Source organism: Mobula hypostoma, chromosome 3, assembly GCF_963921235.1.
Source record: "Mobula hypostoma chromosome 3, sMobHyp1.1, whole genome shotgun sequence".
Taxonomy (NCBI): Eukaryota; Metazoa; Chordata; class Chondrichthyes; order Myliobatiformes; family Myliobatidae; genus Mobula; species Mobula hypostoma.
The window spans coordinates 148164808-148183707 of record NC_086099.1 but is presented as its reverse complement, the minus strand read 5'-3'; the positions used below and the strand labels follow the sequence as shown (position 1 = coordinate 148183707).

The 18900-nt window shown below is 37.4% G+C and overlaps 1 protein-coding gene across 2 annotated transcripts in view; it reads left to right on the top strand.

Moving 5' to 3' along the window:
• vps50 (VPS50 EARP/GARPII complex subunit) overlaps nucleotides 1-18900 on the top strand; it is a 220849-nt gene that overhangs the window by 87832 nt on the left and 114117 nt on the right. For both annotated transcript variants that reach the window (XM_063043837.1, XM_063043839.1), the window contains 2 exons: nucleotides 1770-1868; nucleotides 5798-5938. In XM_063043837.1, coding sequence (XP_062899907.1) covers nucleotides 1770-1868; nucleotides 5798-5938 — 240 coding nt within the window. The remainder of the gene's footprint in view (nucleotides 1-1769; nucleotides 1869-5797; nucleotides 5939-18900) is intronic.

Below are 18900 nucleotides of genomic sequence, written 5' to 3'. Positions count from 1 at the left end.
CAATGTAATTTTCTGACTTTTGAACTCAGTTCCTAAACTAATAGTCAAATATACCATATATGTACCTTCTTGACCAGCTTATTAACCTTGTGCAGCCACTTTGACGGAGCTATGGACTTGGATCCCAAGATCCCTCTGCACATCAACACAGTTAAGGGTCCTGCCAGTAAAAGTGTACTGTCTCTTTATATTTGAACTTCAAAGTACAACACCTCACATTTGGCATGGTTAAACTCCATATGCCATTTCTTTGCCCATATCTTCAACTCGTCTGTATTCCACACTGTCTATAACACCACCAAGCTTCATATGTTTTCTTTCCAGGTCATTTACCACAAACAACAGAGGTCCCAGTGTGGATCCCTGTGGAACACCACTAGTCGCAGACCTCTAGCCAGAATAATTTCCATCGATCACTACTCTATCTTCTATGGGGAAAGCCAGTGGCTAAGTCACTGGGGATTCCATACATCTCAATGTTATGGATGAGCCTCCCATGAGCGAACTTGCCAAGTGCCTTACTAAACTCCATGTAGACAATATCCACAGTTAATCGCCTTTGACACCTCCTTGAGAAACTCAATAAAGTTCATAAGACATAACTCGCCCGGCAGAAAGCCATGCTAACGGTCCCTAATTAGGCTATGGTTTTCTAAATGCTCATAAATTCCATCTCACAGAATCGTCTCTGAATAGTTTTCCCTCTCCAAGTAACTTTCCACTGCTGACATGAGACTCGCTGGTTAATATTTTCCAGAATTAGCCTTATTTCCTTTCTTGAATAATCGGACAATATTAGCTACTCAGTAGTCCGTCAGGCCTCAACTGTGGCTAGAGTGTACACAGTATGTGTTGGTTAAGGCTCCAGCAATCTCATCTCTTGCCTCTCTCAGTAATCTGTGGTGTATTCCATTATGCCCTTGGGTCTTATTCACCTCAATGTTCTTAAAAAGACCCAGCGGTACCTCCTTTATCTCAATGTGCTATCATAATGATGTGCTTATTTAAATTGTGTAAGCAAGCTATGCTCTTAAGTTATAGTAACTTTCAAGTTTTTGCTTATTTAACAAATTTGTTGAGGCAATAGCTTACAATTATACTATGGTACAGTCAGAGAACAGTTCAGATCTTTCCTTTCCCTCTGTCATCACCAATATGAAATTCCTTATTTATTTTATCACTTAGAAAATGATCAGTTGTTTGTTTAGTTCTTGGTAAAATGCCAGTGTAAGTTCAGGAGGACTAAAATGATTGGCTGAGACTGTTTTACATCTCTTGATTAGGCTAAAGACCATAAGGTGAGCAGAGAGTATGTACTACCTAAAAGGCTAATTTTGTTTTAACCATTCATTTTATAAGCTGATTGTTTTTATCTTGTGTCGTGGATCACTTGTTCAAATATGCGAGTCCTACATATAGAGATGCTTTATTATCTTTAATTTGTAAAGTTACCTTTGTGCATATTAATTTCATATTTTCAAAACAAACTGTTGAAGAATAGTCTTAAAAGTGATTTGCCTAGTTAAATACTTGATGATCACTAGCTAGTTTGGATATCAGCAGAAATATCTCTTGCCAAAAGTTAATCAATGCAAAGATTTTCATTCAACCTTTGTTTATTCCATCCATTTCTTTACCAGCTGAGTAGCTGTGGAAACTTAAAAAGTATTTAGAGAATTATTGACCTACTTAGCTAATGGTCGTGACTCAATTATGTGCATACCCTGTTCATTAAATGCCTGTCTTTTATTCCATTCCTTTTAATTTAGGAGCAATTAGATGTAGCTCTGTCAAAAACTTGCAAGCACTTTGAAGTTGGTCATTATACTAAGGTCCAACTTGCATATAGACTACTGGGAAAAACACAGGTAAATAGAATTTAATGCTGCACGTTTTCATTTTCACCAAATATGCTGTATTATTGATTAAATTTTTAGTTACCTTTACCTTGCACCATGGAATTTAATGCACAAGAAGACTTGATGCTTTGTAAAATTTACTCTGCTGCAAGTATTTGTTTTCAAATGTGAAACGATAAAGCTGAGTGCATTGAACTAGTGTGTAGTGGCAAGAACAACTTTTTTACTGTTTTCTGTCAATTTTCTGTTTTAGAAATGGGCCAACACTTGTCTCCAGGTTTATGCTAAGACAGTGCTTCCATTTTGGCATTAACTATTTATGCACCTTGCTCCCAAAATTTTACAGTATTTTTAAGTGAAGTTTAATAATTTCATAGAAACAACTGAATCTTCTTGATAAGCAATCAAGTAGGAATGGAGCGATCAATAAAATTGTTGCCGATTCCTTGCCTCAGTCATTTTCTTTGGAAGGGAGAGTACTGAGTTGGTGGCAGGGGTCTTAGCGTGGAGGAACAGAGGAATCTTGGGTTCTACACTCATAGTTGCCTTTAGGAAGTGGTATGGTATGTTGGCCTTCATTAGTTGGAGGATTGAGTTTAAGAGCCTGTGAGGTAATGTAGCAGCTCTGTAAAACTGGTTAGACTACACTTGGAGTACTGTGTTCATTTCTGGTCACCTCATGATAGGAAGGATGTGGGAACTTTAGAAAGGATGCAGATGAGATTTACCAGGATGCTGCCTGGAGTAGAGAGCATATTTTATGAGGAGCATTTGAGCGAGCTAGTGTTTTTCTCTTTGGGGCAAAAGAGAATAACAGGTTACTTGATAGAGGTGTATAAGATGATAAGCGGCATAGATAGAGTGGACAGGCTGTGCCTTTCTTCTAGGGCAGGAATGGCGAATATGAGAGGACATAATTTAAGGTAATTGGAGGAATGTATTGGGGGGGGAGGATCATAAGTAGTTTTTTTTGTTACAGTGGTGGGTATGACTACGTTGACTATCCTTAATCAATCTCTGTCTTTCCAAGTACATATAAATCTTAACCCTCAGAATCCCTTTAGTAACTTGCTGCATATTTTATGTTTCAGCTTCCAAAGTACCATGGGATTGTGAAGATCAGCACCCAATTAATTAAATGCTGAACCATCAGAGTTTGTAAATGATCAGATTTTGGATTATTAGAGATTTATTGTGTATTATTTGGAGTTTAGAGGAAAGAGGAGTAATCTTACTAGGATGTTTCCACTTGAGGGGATCTCAAACAATCTGACTTGGTTATGAGATTTAGACGCGATCATTTGTCGTGAAATTTGCTGTATTGTGGCAGCAGTACAATGCAATACATAATTTTAAAAAACTATAAATTACATTAAGAAATATACAGTGGATTCTGATTAATTGGGTCATTGGTTAATTGGGGCAGCTGCTTATTTAGGACAACACTTGAAAGAATAAAAACTAATCAAGAAGCTATCTGGGGTCCCTTCATTTATATGGGACATTATGCCGCATAATTCGGGCAGGAGACTGTGGCCAGTTTCCAACTAGTGTCAGTTGCGTGCACTTGCTGGTTGTTAGACAAAATTCCATACTTAGAGTAAACAATTTTTAAATAGCGTCAGTTGTGTGTGCTTGTGTTCACAAAGCAATGATTGTTTTTTTTGTCACTGACGGTTGGTGAGAAATAAGCAGAAGTCAATTCAGAACCGTTTTGTTCACTGCGGTTTCAAGTGTTCAGGCGTGGAGATGCCAGAAATGGTTGAAGTGAAAATGAAACTACTTTATTACTTCAAGTTAGGAACTACAAACAATTTGATGGTATTGACAATTATCTTGAATGTTACAATGAAAATGAAGATTTGGTGGATGCAGTTGTCAAAAGCATTGTACAAAGGCAGTCCATTATCTACACTAAATGTCCGCGCTGATTTTGTTCATTTACAGTCAATCAAAAGAAAACATCCATGTGCATTGGATAAATCCTTCCGTCCATAACCATTAGAAACTAATACAATTTTATGGTACTGTGGTATTATTACTAGCATTCTAATTTGTTATTTGGTAGATTGTCGTTTTTGTTTACTTTCTTCACTAGTTCCAAGAAACTTCGGCTATTTGGGGCAGCCACTCAAATGGACCAAAGCTACTGGTCCCAATGTGTCCCAATTAACTAGAATCCACTGTACAGTGAGAAGAAAATAAAAAGGAAAATGGCGAGGAAGTGTACACAGGTTAATTGTCCATTCAGCAGTCTGATGGCGAAGAGGAACAAGCTGTTCTAAAACATCGAGTGTTTGTCTTCAAGCTCCTGTACCACCATCTTAATGGTAGCAATGAGAAGAGGGCACGTCCTTTGTGAAGGGGGTCCTTACTGATAGATGCAGCCTTTTTAAGTCATTGCCTTTTGAAGACGTCCTTGATGCTGGGGGTTGCGGGGTGCTAGTGACCAGGATGGAGCAGGCTGAGTTGGCAACTTTCTGTAGCTTTTTCCAAACCTGTGCATTGAACCTCCAGGTGTGATGCAACCCATTAGAATGGTCTCCACTGTACATCTATGGAAATTTGTGAGTCTTTGGTGACATACCAAATCCCCTCAAACTCCTCATGAAATATAGCTGCTGTCATGTCTTTGTAGTTGAGAGTATGTTTTTTCAAGTGATTGCTATGTATCTACTCCAATTATGTAGCAAGTGCAGGTGAGTTCATATTGCTGGAACAGAAATTAGTTCACTGCAAGATTATCTTGATCATTGACAGTTTTCCATTTGCTTAGAATCATTGAGATTTGTGATAGCACTCAGTTCTCAATGTCAGCTGTAAAAGAGCAAATTAAGTTAATATTTTCTGTCTTTTTGCCTATAGTTATGTAATTCATAGCTCAGCAAGTGGTCAACAGCATATCTCTTTTAGTTTTCTGCCTCCATCTTTTTGATAAAATTCCAGGCTCTCCTTTGAATGATGGATTTTTTTTTCCCTCTAATCTTTTCTAAACCATTTTGCATGTTGCTTTAAACTTATGTCCCCAAGATTTTGAACTCCTTGAATGCATATCTTTCTGTCTTGGCACAGGTTTTCTGAGTAATGTTTTCATTTTTAAATTTGGGCTATAGTCACAAGGCAATTTTTTCAGGAGACAGTGTGTCTAGAAGTGAAATTCATCTGGAGTCTGATGGAAAGTTACTTTTGATCACCAGTGACATGTATTTGATAGTTTGTCTATTATTTGCAACTAATTTGCTGCAGACCAAATATGCTATGTGTATTTTTGGTGTTTTTATTTGAGGAACATTGTTCTTGCAAATTAGGTTTGCAAAACTGATTCCAGACCTTTGAGGAGTGACTATTGGATAATTGAGTTCAAAAGAATGAGAGAGGACCTCATTAAAACTTGTTAAATCCTGGCAAGCTAGGCAGACTAAGTAAAAGAAAGTTGTTCCTTTTGGCGATTGTCTGGAACTAGGAGTCACAATCTAAAGAAAGAGAGTAAGCTATTTCAGACTGAAATGTGAAGAAATTTCTTTACACAATGTATGATGAACTTGTGGCATTCTCTGCTGCAGAGGTATAGAATATATTCAGGAGTTAGATCAATATTGCTGGCTAAAGCGCTGAAGAAATTTGGGAAGGAAACAGGAACAGGGTACTGAATTTGGATGATCTGCCACAATCACTCTGGTGGAGCAGACTGAAGGGACCCAATGGTCACTCCCATTTCCTGCTTGTCTATTATCATTCTGTTGGGAGTATTTAAGACAATGGTGATTACATACTTTATTTATAATTCAAGACAATTCCATATCATCAGCATGCTTCCAAAATGATTTTAACAGTGGTTTTTCTCATTAATAAACCTTCCTCTGAAGTTAATTCATTGTTACATGGTTACTATTATAATGTGTATTTCAAAAAATGACTTTTTAAAAACTCTTTTACAGACTGCAATGGATCAATTGCACATGCACTTCACTCAGGCAATTCACAACACAGTGTTCCAGGTTGTCCTTGGGTATGTGGAGTTGTGTGCAGGGAATTCTGACACTAAGTTTCAGAAACTCCAATATAAAGACCTTTGTACGGTATGTATTGCCTTCCCATTTCATACAATGTGACTTTGCTTGCAGCTGGAAAAATGTGTTCAAATTCTAAAAATATTGTTCATGGTGAACTTTGTTCATAGAACTGTAAAATAAGTACTGTATCTTTTGTGAAACATCAGTTGAATTGGTCTTAACTTTTTTTGTACAAACACTATAAACTTTCTTTGTAAAGTACTGAAAAGAAATTTCAGCAGAGAAGTCGGTCAAAACTGGAGGAATAGTGCTTTATTGAAAATCAAAGAAAAAACTGTAGGTGCTGGAAATCTAAAATAAAAATTTTGAAAGCACTAGTCAGGTCAGGCAAAGAAAGAGAAACAGCTGTAATGTTTTAAGATCTGAAGTGATAGCTCTCAATGCATTTTCAACATTGTCAGTATTTATTGGTAATTTATTGATTTGTATTTTCTTAATGTTCTATTTTGCAGCTGTATCAAATTGCTTTTCCTGGGGGTGGGGGAGGGGGTGGCGTATTGACTCCAGTCATCCTCCTTTTCTTCATGTATGCGTAATAAGCCTTGGGGTTTTCCTTAATCCTTCTCACCAAGTCATCTCATATCCCCTTCTTAAACTCCTTCCTGGCCTCCGCATAACACTTTAGAGCCCTGTCTGATCCTTGCTTCCTAACACATGAGTATGCTTCTTACTTCCTCTTGACTAGATGTTCCATATCTTGTTAACTGTGGTTCTTTCACTCTATCATCCTTTTGCTGCTTCGGTGGCACATACCTATCCAAAATCCCATGCAAGTGCACCCTAAGCAACTTGCACATTTCCCAAAGAACATCTGTTCCCAATTTTCGCTTCCAAATTCCTGCTGCTAGCATCATAATTCACCCTCCCCCAATTAAGTACTTTTGCACACCATCTGCTCTTACCCATCTTAAAACGTTACATGGGTGACATCTGCATTTCCTTCATCACTCTTCTCTGGAACATAGTTGAGAGAAGAAGTTACTGCAAAATATTTCACCCGAAATGCTGTCCTCACTAGATTCTTGTTAGATGAAATACTTATTTTTCACTGTTTATGAATTTATCAAAACACCTAGTGCATTTTTACATGCGACGTCATCAGTGCAAACAAATTTTGTCAGTCTGTAACATTGTATTAGTATAATAATTATCTGAGAAGCAAGGTTACTATTTTTTTTGTTTCTGGGGTAATTTGGAATAACATATCCTTTTCCAAAATAACTGTGGTGACTTTTATGAGTGTTTATCTTTACTTTAGGGTTTGTTGTGAAATAAATATTTCTAATGAAGCCATGAAGTTGTATTTATTACCAGAGGAGCCTTTGAACTGCAGACCTTTCTATTTTAGAAAAATTATTCTTTACCCCAAATGAAAGTTACTTCGATTTCAGTACTAGAAATATTAAGAGTTTTCAGTAGTGCTGATTTGTTAATTCTTTGTTCATTTCTAAGATAATTACAGTAGGTATTGGTTATTATTGGCAAGGAGTCGGATGAAATTGGCAGACAGTCAGAATACGTGCTCGACTCTGTAAAGACGGTAATACAATTCCTAACATCTGGTAACAACACGTACTAGGTTAAAAATATAAATATTCCTTTTTTTGACACATTGGGTTTGAGGCCAATTCCTCCATGCTTCCCCCTAATCTGTGTAAAGACAAGTTAAAACGTGTTGAGCCAGTAAGTACCAGAGCTTTGATACTTTGGCTGAAAGGTATCTTGAAGGGTTTAGAAGAAATTAAAAATGCGTATGCTTCCCAGAGTTTTAAGTTCAAACAAACCTTTTGGATTTTACAAAATAAATAGTGTGACTTAATGTCTTGCGACTTTGCTCTTGAAAAGATGAAGACAATGGAGAGTTAAGTGTGACCAGAAGGCATTGCTGAAAATGACGGATAAAAGACCGTGTTTTGATTTGGCAAGTTGCAAGAAGAAAAATGAGAGATAAGCCCATGTATTTCATTTCTGAAACCCTGAAGTTTTTGTGCTTTTTGGGTGGAGTAGATTGGCCGACCTTGTAAACTTGCAAATTTTCTCACATTTGCTTTTAATTTTTAACTGGGTCACAGTTTCCCATCTTCCCTTTAGACTCACCTGGCTCCCAGTTCCAGTGCTCTTTTAAAAGTTTATAGCTCCACTGTTTAACATTTGAAGCTGCTAGGAGTGGTAAAAAGCACATCCAATATTCCAGAATGATGCCAGTCTGACACCAAAGTCTGGATGTTCTAAATTACTGGAGTTAAAGCAAGATTGAAAGAAAATAGTAATTCAATTTATTTTAGTTAAAATTTCCATTCTTACCCCATGACTGTCAAAGGCATTACCACTACCAAGACTCCACCAACAAACTCCCACAAATCCACTTACCAGTTTGGCTGTGGCTGGAAAAAATACCAATGTTAAAATGAAGCACAAACTGATAAATGTTGAAAAGGAAGATATATTAAAGAAACTTGGATCTCTGAATTTAGTAAAGTTCTGAGTTGAAGTGAATGTGTTGTTAAAATTTTTAATATAGCACTCCTTCAAAGATTGTTGCTAAGATACCAGTAAGCTTAAAATTTGAGAGCTATTACAGTTTAACAAGCTATTTAATACACTGCATTATCAAAGACAATGCAGAAGTTTCTGTTTTATTCTAGCAGATTCTTCACTCAGACTTTGCATCCATGCTGTAATTGGGGAACCAGATTGCATCCAAAACTCCCAAGTGCTTGAACACATTTTCATATAGCTACAACACGAATTCCTTTTTCTTGTGTTCAATGCCCATCCAAGGAGGGCAAACATGCCATAGTGGCCTTGAACACACTATTTACTTGTATAACTACTTTTTTAAAAAAATCTTTTTATTAAATAAGTATACAAAAAGGTAAGCCATATAGACACTAATACACTGTTAGAATATAATAAAATTACAGAAGATATTAATACAAAAAAAATACTACAAACAATGTAATTTAAACATAACATACCAAGGTAACATAATAGTATACTAATTTTATATATATATATATCAATAGAGAAAAGGAAAAAAAACCCCCAAAAAAAAACCCACCGTGCAACTAACTAAAAGCAAAGCAAAGCAATGGGCTAACTTGAAACCAAACAGAGTTAAACTTAAAATCACGTCCTCAATCCCGACCTCCATTAAAAACAGTAAAAAAAAACAAGAAGGGTATATATTACATTAAATGAAAATATTGAATAAAAGATCTCCAAGTCTGTTCAAATTTAAATGAGGAGTCATAAAGATTGCTTCTAATTTTCTCCAGATTCAAGCATAATATCGTCTGAGAAAACCAAAAAAAGGTAGTTGGAGCATTAAGCTCTTTCCAATGTTGTAAGATACATCTTTTCGCCATTAAAGTAAGAAATGCAATCATTCTATGGGCTGAAAGGGAGAGATTACTGGAAATTTTAGGTAGTCCAAAGATAGCAGTAATAGGGTGAGGAGAGATATCTATATTCAATACCTTGGAGATAATATTAAAAATGTCTCTCCAAAAAGTTTCCAGAGTAGGACAAGACCAAAACATATGAGTTAAAGAGGCTATCTGCCCCGGACATCTATCACAAAAAGGATTAATATGAGAATAAAAGCGCGCTAACTTACCTTTGGACATATGTGCTCTATGAACAACTTTAAATTGAATTAGGGAATGTTTAGCACAGATAGAGGAAGTATTGACTAATTGTAAAATCTGCCCCCAGTCATCCACAGAAATGGTAAACCCCAATTCCTGTTCCCAATCTACCCTAATCTTATCAAATGGAGCTTTCCTAAGTTTCATAATAATATTATAAATCATAGCCGATGCACCTTTCTGACGTGGATTAAGGTTGATTATAGTATCTAAAATGTATGTAGGAGGAAGCATTGGAAAGGAAGAAAGTATTGTACTTAGGAAATTTCTAACTTGTAGATATCTAAAAAAATGTATTCTTGATAAGTTATATTTATTAGATAATTGTTCAAAAGACATAAGGGAACCATCTAAAAATAAATCCAAAAACCGTGAAATACCCTTAGTCTTCCAAGTTTGAAAAGCACGATCCGTAAAAGAGGGAGGAAAAAGTATGTTACCTAAAATAGGAATCGCTAACCCAAATTGATTAAGATCAAAAAATTTTCTGAATTGAAACCAAATATGCAAGGTATATTTAACTATCGGGTTAGACACCTGTTTAAGGCGTTTCCAATCAAAAGGAAGAGAGGAACCTAAAATAGAGCCAAGTGTAAAACCCTGAACAGATTGTAATTCCAATACTACCCATTTAGGAATGGATAGTATATCCTGGTCCAGTAACCAGAATTTCATATGTCGAATATTAATTGCCCAATAATAAAATCTAAAGTTAGGTAATGCTAAGCCTCCATCTCTCTTAGCTTTCTGTAAATGTAGTTTACCCAGTCTCGGGTTTTTATTCTGCCAAATAAATGAAGAAATTTTAGAGTCAACTTTGTCAAAAAAAGATTTTGGAACAAAGATTGGTAATGCCTGAAATATATATAAAAATTTTGGCAAAAAAAACATCTTAACTGCATTAATACGACCAATCAAAGTTAAATATAAAGGAAAACATTTAGATGAAAGTTGAGTAATATGGTCTATTAATGGTAAAAAGTTCGTCTTAAATAAATCTTTGTACTTACAAGTAATTTTAATCCCAAGATATGAAAAATAATTATTAATCAATTTAAATGGAAATTTATAATATAAGGGAAGTTGTTTATTAATCGGAAAGAGTTCACTCTTACTAAGATTTAATTTATAACCTGAAAAAAGACCAAATTGTGCTAATAACTCTAAAACAGCCGGGATGGATTTTTGAGGATTAGAAATATATAAAAGTAAATCATCAGCATAGAGCGATAATTTATGGGACTTTAAGCCCCGAGTAATCCCAGTAATATTTGGAGATTCTCGAATGGCAATTGCAAGAGGTTCTAATGCAATATCAAATAATAAGGGACTAAGAGGACAACCTTGTCGAGTACCTCGAAAAAGAGGGAAAAAAGGTGAACTTAAAGAGTTAGTACGGACCGAGGCCGCAGGAGAATAATATAAGAGTTTAATCCAGGATATAAATTTCGAGCTAAAATTAAACATTTCAAGCACCTTAAATAAATAAGGCCATTCTACTCTATCAAAAGCTTTCTCGGCATCTAAAGAGATAACACACTCAGGAACATTTTGTGAGGGAGTATAAACGATATTTAACAGTGTACGAATATTATAAAAAGAGTAACGACCTTTAATAAAACCCGTTTGGTCTTCCGAAATAATAGAGGGAAGTACTTTTTCTAATCTATTTGCTAATAACTTAGAAAAAACTTTAGAATCAACATTTAATAAAGATATTGGTCTATAAGATGCACATTGAGCAGGATCTTTATCCTTCTTTAATATTAAAGAAATTGACGCTCTATTAAAAGATTCAGGAAGTTTACCAAGTTTCAATGAAGCCTCAAAAACCCTACAGAGCCAAGGGATTAATGAAGGAGCAAAACATTTATAAAATTCTACGGTAAACCCATCAGGGCCAGGAGCTTTCCCCAAATTCATAGAGAAAATAACATTCTTAATCTCATCCATGGTAATGGGAGTATCTAACATAGAAGACATATCCTGTGAAATCTCAGGGAAGTCTAAATTATCTAAAAAAATCATTCATATATTTAGAATCTCGAGGAGACTCTGATTGATATAAGGAAGAGTAAAAATCACAGAAGGTTTGATTAATCCCCACATGATCAAGTATCAGTCGATCATTTTGGTTATAAATCTGATTAATTTGAGATTTAGCATAATTAGACTTCAATTGATTAGCCAACAGTTTGCCAATTTTGTCACTGTGTACATAAAATTCACTTCTTGTTTTCTTTAATTGGTTTACAATCGAGGACGAGAGTAATAAACTGTGTTCCATTTGAAGTTCAGTTCTTTGTTTATATAACTCCTCAGAAGGAGCTATAACATATTTCTTATCAATTTCCTTAATCTTGTCCACAATTACCAACTCCTGCTTCTGCTTCTTCCTCAAAGCAGCAGAATACGAGATAATCTGCACACGAATATAAGCTTTAAAAGTGTCCCAAAGAGTGTTAACAGAAATATCCTCTGTATGGTTAATTGTAAAAAAAAGATCAATCTGTTCATTCATAAAGTTAACAAAGTCCGAGTCCTGAAGCAACAGCGAATTAAAACGCCATTGTCTATTATTTTGTATATTGGCCAGAATTTTAATAGAAAGCTTAAGTGGAGCATGATCTGAAATGGTTATAGAGTCATAATCACATTTAATCACTGAGGAAATAAGACGAGAATCAATAAAGAAATAATCAATTCTTGAATAGGAATGATGAACATGTGAAAAAAAAGAAAAATCTTTTTCCTGAGGATGCAAAAAGCGCCAAATGTCCGTCGACCCAGAATCAGAAAGGAATGAATTAATCAAAGTTGCAGATTTATTAGGTAAGGTCCGTAAAGGAGCCGAACGGTCCAAAGCTGGAGACAAACAGGTATTAAGATCTCCGCCCCAGATCAATGAAAACTCATTCAAATTCGGAAACTGATTAAATAATGATTTATAAAATTCCGGACAGTCCATATTAGGAGCATAAACATTAACCAAAACTACTTTTTTATTAAATAGTAAACCACTAACCAATAGAAATCTACCATTCGGATCAGAAATAATATCATGTTGTATAAAAGTAACTCAGGAGTCTATAAAAATAGAGACGCCTCGAATCTTAGCATTGGAGTTCGAATGAAACTGTTGTTCCTTCCAGAATTTAAAAAAACGTAGTCTGTCCCCCCTCCGCACATGGGTCTCTTGTAAGAATAAAATTTGTGCTTTAAGTCTCCGGAACACTTTAAAAACTTTTTTCCTTTTAATAGGATGATTAAGACCATTAGTATTCCAGGAGACAAAATTAATACTAGACTCCATAAACCCTAAAGTCAACCCACAACAAGGAGGATTGACGATAGGCTCGACCCACGAACCCGTAGAGGGAACAGAACATACAAGAGATACCGGGAAGAAGAACGCAACCAATACTTCAATAATGTGTATAGCCCAAGAAGAAAGAAACTAAAACGTGAAGCCCCTCCCACCACCCCCCACCCCATGAACCCAAGGCTAAATCTAACGCAGACCAGCCTGAAAGAAGCAAGCACTAAAACTACCCCCATGACTTCCGGTACACGCTCCCTAAAAAAAAAGTGTAAATATAAAAAAGATCAGCTGATTATAAAGCAGTAAAAGAATAAAAAAAAGATAACTCAATTAAAATAAACACATAACAGAATAAAAGCCAGAAAATTTATTTAAAAAACCGCAATAAACCCCAGACCCATGAATAAACAAAACAACAAAAAAAATAAGATTATTAACATAAACTAGTTATAAAAACCTACAAAACAAAATAGATTTTTAAAAAAAATTACAAAATTTAAGGCCACGAAGGAAATAGGTAAAATGACAATAAGGAAGTAACCACCCAGAATCCCCTGGGAAAGAGAAAGAAATGACACAGTTAAAAAGAAAGTTTAGCAACCATATTAAGTAATCAAAAATAAACTTTTCTGCCCAAATAGGGCAAAAAAAAATTAAGACCGACAAATTCACAGCCTCCGATCAACGGAGATAGTTAAAAAATTACAATTAAGATGTTGAAGGTGAAAATTGATCCAGATAACTCTGGGCATCCGATGGAGAGTCAAAAAAACAGAGGGCTCCATCCAACGTAGGAATCCTTAAACGTGCAGGGTAAAGAAGCGCTGGTCTTAAATCCATCTTGTAGAGTTCCGACATCACAGATCTGTAACGAACCAGTTGATCCCGGATCGGTTTACTGAAATCTTCCACGAATCGGAACTTAAGATCCAAAAAATCAATGAAACCTTTAGATCGAACGAATCGAAACAGTTTCTCCTTGTCTTGAAATTAATGAAACCGTAAAATGACATGTCTAGGTTTATCTGACCTAGGCGAGTATGATGGAACTCTGTGAACACGATCCAATAATGGTGGTTGGTCAGGAAATACAGTAGGAAATGCATCTTTTAAAAGTTGCGAAAAATACTTCATAGGGTTATCAGATTCAACAGCTTCACGCACCCCGATCATTCGTAGATTCTGCCGTCGCATTCTAGATTCTAAGTCAGAGTTTTTAAAGGTCAGAAAGTCAAGTTTCTTCTTCATTACATTAATTGTTTCTTCGATTTTCCCCATCTTAAGCTCGCTTTGTTGCGTGGATTTTTGAAGATCAGATATAGCCGACTGATGTTCCGTAATAGATGTTTGTATCTTATCGATTGAATCGGCAATTTTCTGGAAATTAATTGAAATTTCCGCACGAATCAGCTCCGTAACAGAGGTTGAAATTTCCGCACGAATCAGCTCCGTAACAGAGGTTGAAATTTCCGCATGAATCAGCTCCGTAACAGAGGTTGAAATTTCCCTTTGAATTAACTCCGATATAGCTTTCAAAGTCACCGGTGGTTCAGTCGGAAGGAAATCAATACCTTTCGGTTTAACCGGAGGTTTGCCATCCTTCCTGTTTTTCCCATTCTTAGACATAACAGACCTTAAACGTATCCAGTTATCGGAGAGCCCAATTTATTACAAAGTATTGTAAAAGTTGATGCCTTAATGGTTAATTAAAATATAGCTGATCATAAGAAAAAAAACTCAGAGGTAATGGAGCGAGTCAAGAACGCGACTTCACTCCATGAGAGCTACCGGAAGTCTCTCAACTACTTTTAATGAACTATGGACTTAGACTTCAAGAGCCCTTAATGGTGATACCGCTTTATTTTTTGAGGTATTGCTCCTTGAAAATGTCCTACCTACTGCAGGGGCTAGAGCCGATGATGGAGGTGACTGAGTGTACAACTTTCTGCAGCTTATTTCAATCCTGTGCAGTGCCAGCACCCACCCCATACCAGTTGATGTAGCCAGTTTGAATGCTGTCCATGGTACATCTGTAGAAATTTGCAAGCATCTTTGGTGACAAACCAAATCTCCCCAAACTCCTAATAAAATATAGCTATTGTCCTGCCTTCTTTGTAACAGCATCGATATGTTGGGCCCAGGATAGATTCTCAGAAATATTTACGTCCAGGAACATGAAATTGGTTATCCTTTCCACTTCTGATCCTTCTGAGGACTTGTGTGTGTTGCCTGGTCTTACCCTTTCAGAAGTCCACAATAAATTCTTTGGTCTTACTGATGTTGAGTGTAAGTTTCTTGCTGCAACAGCACTCTACCAGCTGATCTGTCTTGCTGCTGTGCACCTTCTTGTCACCATTTGAAATTCTGCCAAGATAGTTGTGTCATCAACAAATGCCATAGATGCCATTTGAGCTGTGCCTAGCCACAGAGTCATGGGTGTAGAGGGAGTTGAGCAGCGGGCTAAGCACACATCTGTGGTGTGCCAGTGTAGATTATCAGTGAGGTGGAGATGCTTTTTCTGATCTGCACAGTCTGTGGTCTTCCAGTGAGGAAGTAGAGGATCCAGTTGCAGAAAGAGATACAAAGGGCCAGCTTTTGGAGCTTTTTGATCAAACCTGTAAGAAAGAGTATGTTAAATGCTGAGCTGTAGTAAATACACAGCAGGCTGATGTAAATATTGGTATTGTCCAGGTAACCCAAAGCCACGTGAAGAGCCAATGAGATTGCATTAGCTGTAGACCTATTGTGGTGATGGGTAAGTTGCGGTGGGTCCTGGTTCTTATGCAGGAGTTGATTCTAGCCATAACCAATCTCTCAAAGCACTTCACCACCATAAATGTGAGTGCTTCTGGATGATAGTTGTTAAGGCTGCTCACCCTGCTCTTCTTGGGCACTGGTATGATTGTTGCCCTTTTGAAGCAGGTGGAAATTTCTGACTGTAGTAATGAAAAATTGTAAGTGTCTTTGAACACCCCCCCCAGTTAGTTGACACGTGTTTTCAGAGCCTTACTCAGTGCACTGTCGCCTTGCGAGGGTTCACCCACTTGAAAGGTTTTTCTGATGTCTGCCTCTGAGATAGAGATCACAGGGTCACTGGATAGTACAGGGATTCTCATAACTCTAGTTTCATTCTCCCTTTCAAAGCATATATAAAAGGCATTAAGCTCATCTGAGAGTGAAGCATCATTGCCTTTCGTGATGGTAGGTTTTGCTTTGTAGGAAGTAATGCCCCACATCCCCTTCTTGTGGGCACACCCTCATCCCTGCAGGTTTTAATGAAGTCAGTGACAACTGTGACATATTCATTCAGACGTGCTTCTAAGGTTTGCTTCAATATTTGGTCAGCAGGATTAATAACTGTAATCCTGCACTTTTGGTGTTAAAAGGTATGATTCTGTTATGCTATTTATTAATTGGTAGAACAGTTCTGACAACTTTCACAACAACATTCCTCAGAGTCCTAAAGGAGGGGACTTACAAATGAGTCCATCTTTTTGAAATCTGAAGGATAAATTAATCCCAATGGTTCATCTCATAATTGCGGTTTAATATATCTGACTGGCTTCCTTTGTTATTTCGGTAACAAAAGTTGTTCTCACTCCCTGCACAATAAATTTATTACGTTTCTCTGAGTGTGGAGTCACAAAAAAATTCAGGTTGAGCAAGAATGGTGGGTTTATTTTCTGGAAAGACTTGGTGAACTAAATAAGTCTCAACAACAATCCATTAATGTTGCAGTCATGTACTAACCAGTCTTTTATTCTCATTTTATTTTATTGAACACCCATAGAAGCAAGTTTTCCTTCTTTGTGTCTACTTGTCTATCATTCATCCCCACCTCTCAATTGTTATTGTTGGAAATTTATCGCCATATTACCATAAACAATGTATGCCTCATGACTGTCGAATTTTATCTGATTTATACTTGATCTCTGACTACGGTTACAGTTGCAGCTGCAGAGAGTTGTAAAATTAGCTCCATTGTGTGTATTACCCTCTGTAGTATCTAAGACAACCCCAATAGGCGGGCCACGGGCCAGGTACGGACCGCGAGAACCAAATGTCTGGACCACGCCGACCCATTGGCACTTAAATGAACGCACCTGTTATAACATGTAAATAAAGCGCGTGCTGCTCTAATTTATTTTAACCTCATCCCACACCATACGCTTGACCTACGCCCCCGTAGAGCATGCGATGCCGAGTTGATTAAAACGTGTGCAATTGATATGGTTGGCAAAGTTTTAAGTCATGATGAGAAAACCAAGAAAACAGTTGTGGAGCTATTAAAGACAGTGCCATTGTCAGCTAACACAGCAACAAGAAGAGTAGAAGTTTTAGCGGAGGAGTGTTTTTCCAATCTACTCACCGATTTGGAGAAAGCAGAAGCCATGTAGACTCGTCCTGTGACCAAACCGATATGGAAGAGCTATCTGTGTTCGCAAGATTTTTTGATGGGAAGACCTTTCGGGAAGAGCTACTTTGTTTGCTTCCTCTGCCTGGACACACAACTGGGGAAATAATTTTTAACAAATTGACCAGTTCTTTGAGAAGAATGGCTTGGATGTGACCGTTTTGTCTGTTGTCACTGATGGGGCTCCGTCGATGGTGGGACAACGCAAGGGCTTGGTAAGCAGGTTTGTCGCTGTTAACCCAGCACTCTTGGCATTTCATTGCATTATTCACAAATCAGTGTTGTGCGCTAAACTGTGTGGGGAAATGAAAGAGGCGATGGATACTGTGATGAGACTGGTAAGTTTTGTTCGTGAGAGTTCTAGTCTGCAACATCGCCTTTTCAGAGCATTGCTGGAGGAAATGTCAGTGGAACACAGACCTTTTGCTGCATAATGATGTTCACTAGCTGAGCAAAGGCCGTGTGTTGGAGAGGGTGTGCGACCTGCGCAATGAGCTTGTGTCATTTTTATCCAGCCTGCAGAGCCAAAAAGCCCAAGGATTTAAGAGGTTTTTAAGTGACGACAAGGTGATGGCACATGTTCTTTTTTTGTCTGACATCATGTCTCATCTAAATCAACTTAATCTGCAATTACAAGGCAACAACCACACTGTTGCGGACATGTACGAGGTGATTGAAGCTTTCCGGTCAAAGCTGAACCTTTCGGACAGAGACATTCGTGGGAGAGAGTTGCACTTTCCACGTCTGCGGGAGCATTGCAAGAAGAACGAAATGCGGGAGGATCCAGTGATGAAGGATTTCGTGACGAGCCTGGCAGAAAACTTAGGGAACGATTTGAAAGCTCCGTTAAACTCTCAGGTGACATCCTCCTCTCCCTAAGACAGCTGTTCTCTGTTTTGGCTGATGGCCAGTGGACTGCAGAGACCAAAAGGCTGGTGCCTTCCGTAGATGAGGCAACTCTTCAGATGGAGGTCTTGGAAATGGGAACATCTGATTTGCTCAAAGCACAACACATGGACGTTGGGGTGAGTGGCTTTTGGATCAGTTTGGTTCCCCAAGCTCAATTCAAAAGCACGAGAGCTATTGCAATGCTCCTACTCACACTGTTCCCCTCCACATACATATCTGAGTCATCGTTTTCTTCAATGAACTCTATCAAGAACCAGGACGGAAACAGACTCTCCAATGCACATCTTGGCCAGCGCCTCAGGATTCCCACAACAGAATATAGGCCCGACATCAGAAGGATTGCCTCACCCCGTCGCTGTCACTTCTCTCACTGACTGGTGAGTGAATCAATTAATTTTTGTCCATTTGTCAATCTTACTGTGGTATTATAATATTACAACAATGATACTGATAATTTCATTTATAGCTACACTTCATACTTCAAATGCTACATAGCTTAATTAAAAAGAACAAATAGATTAAATGAGAGAACTGAAACTGTGGAAAAGGCAGTACTACTAAAACTCTTAGTGTGGAAGAGAAGTGGTGAAGACTACCATGTTTACAGTGTGTGTGTGTGTGTGTGTGTGTGTGTGTATTTTAAGTCCCAGATGAGTTCTCAATGTGACAGCTG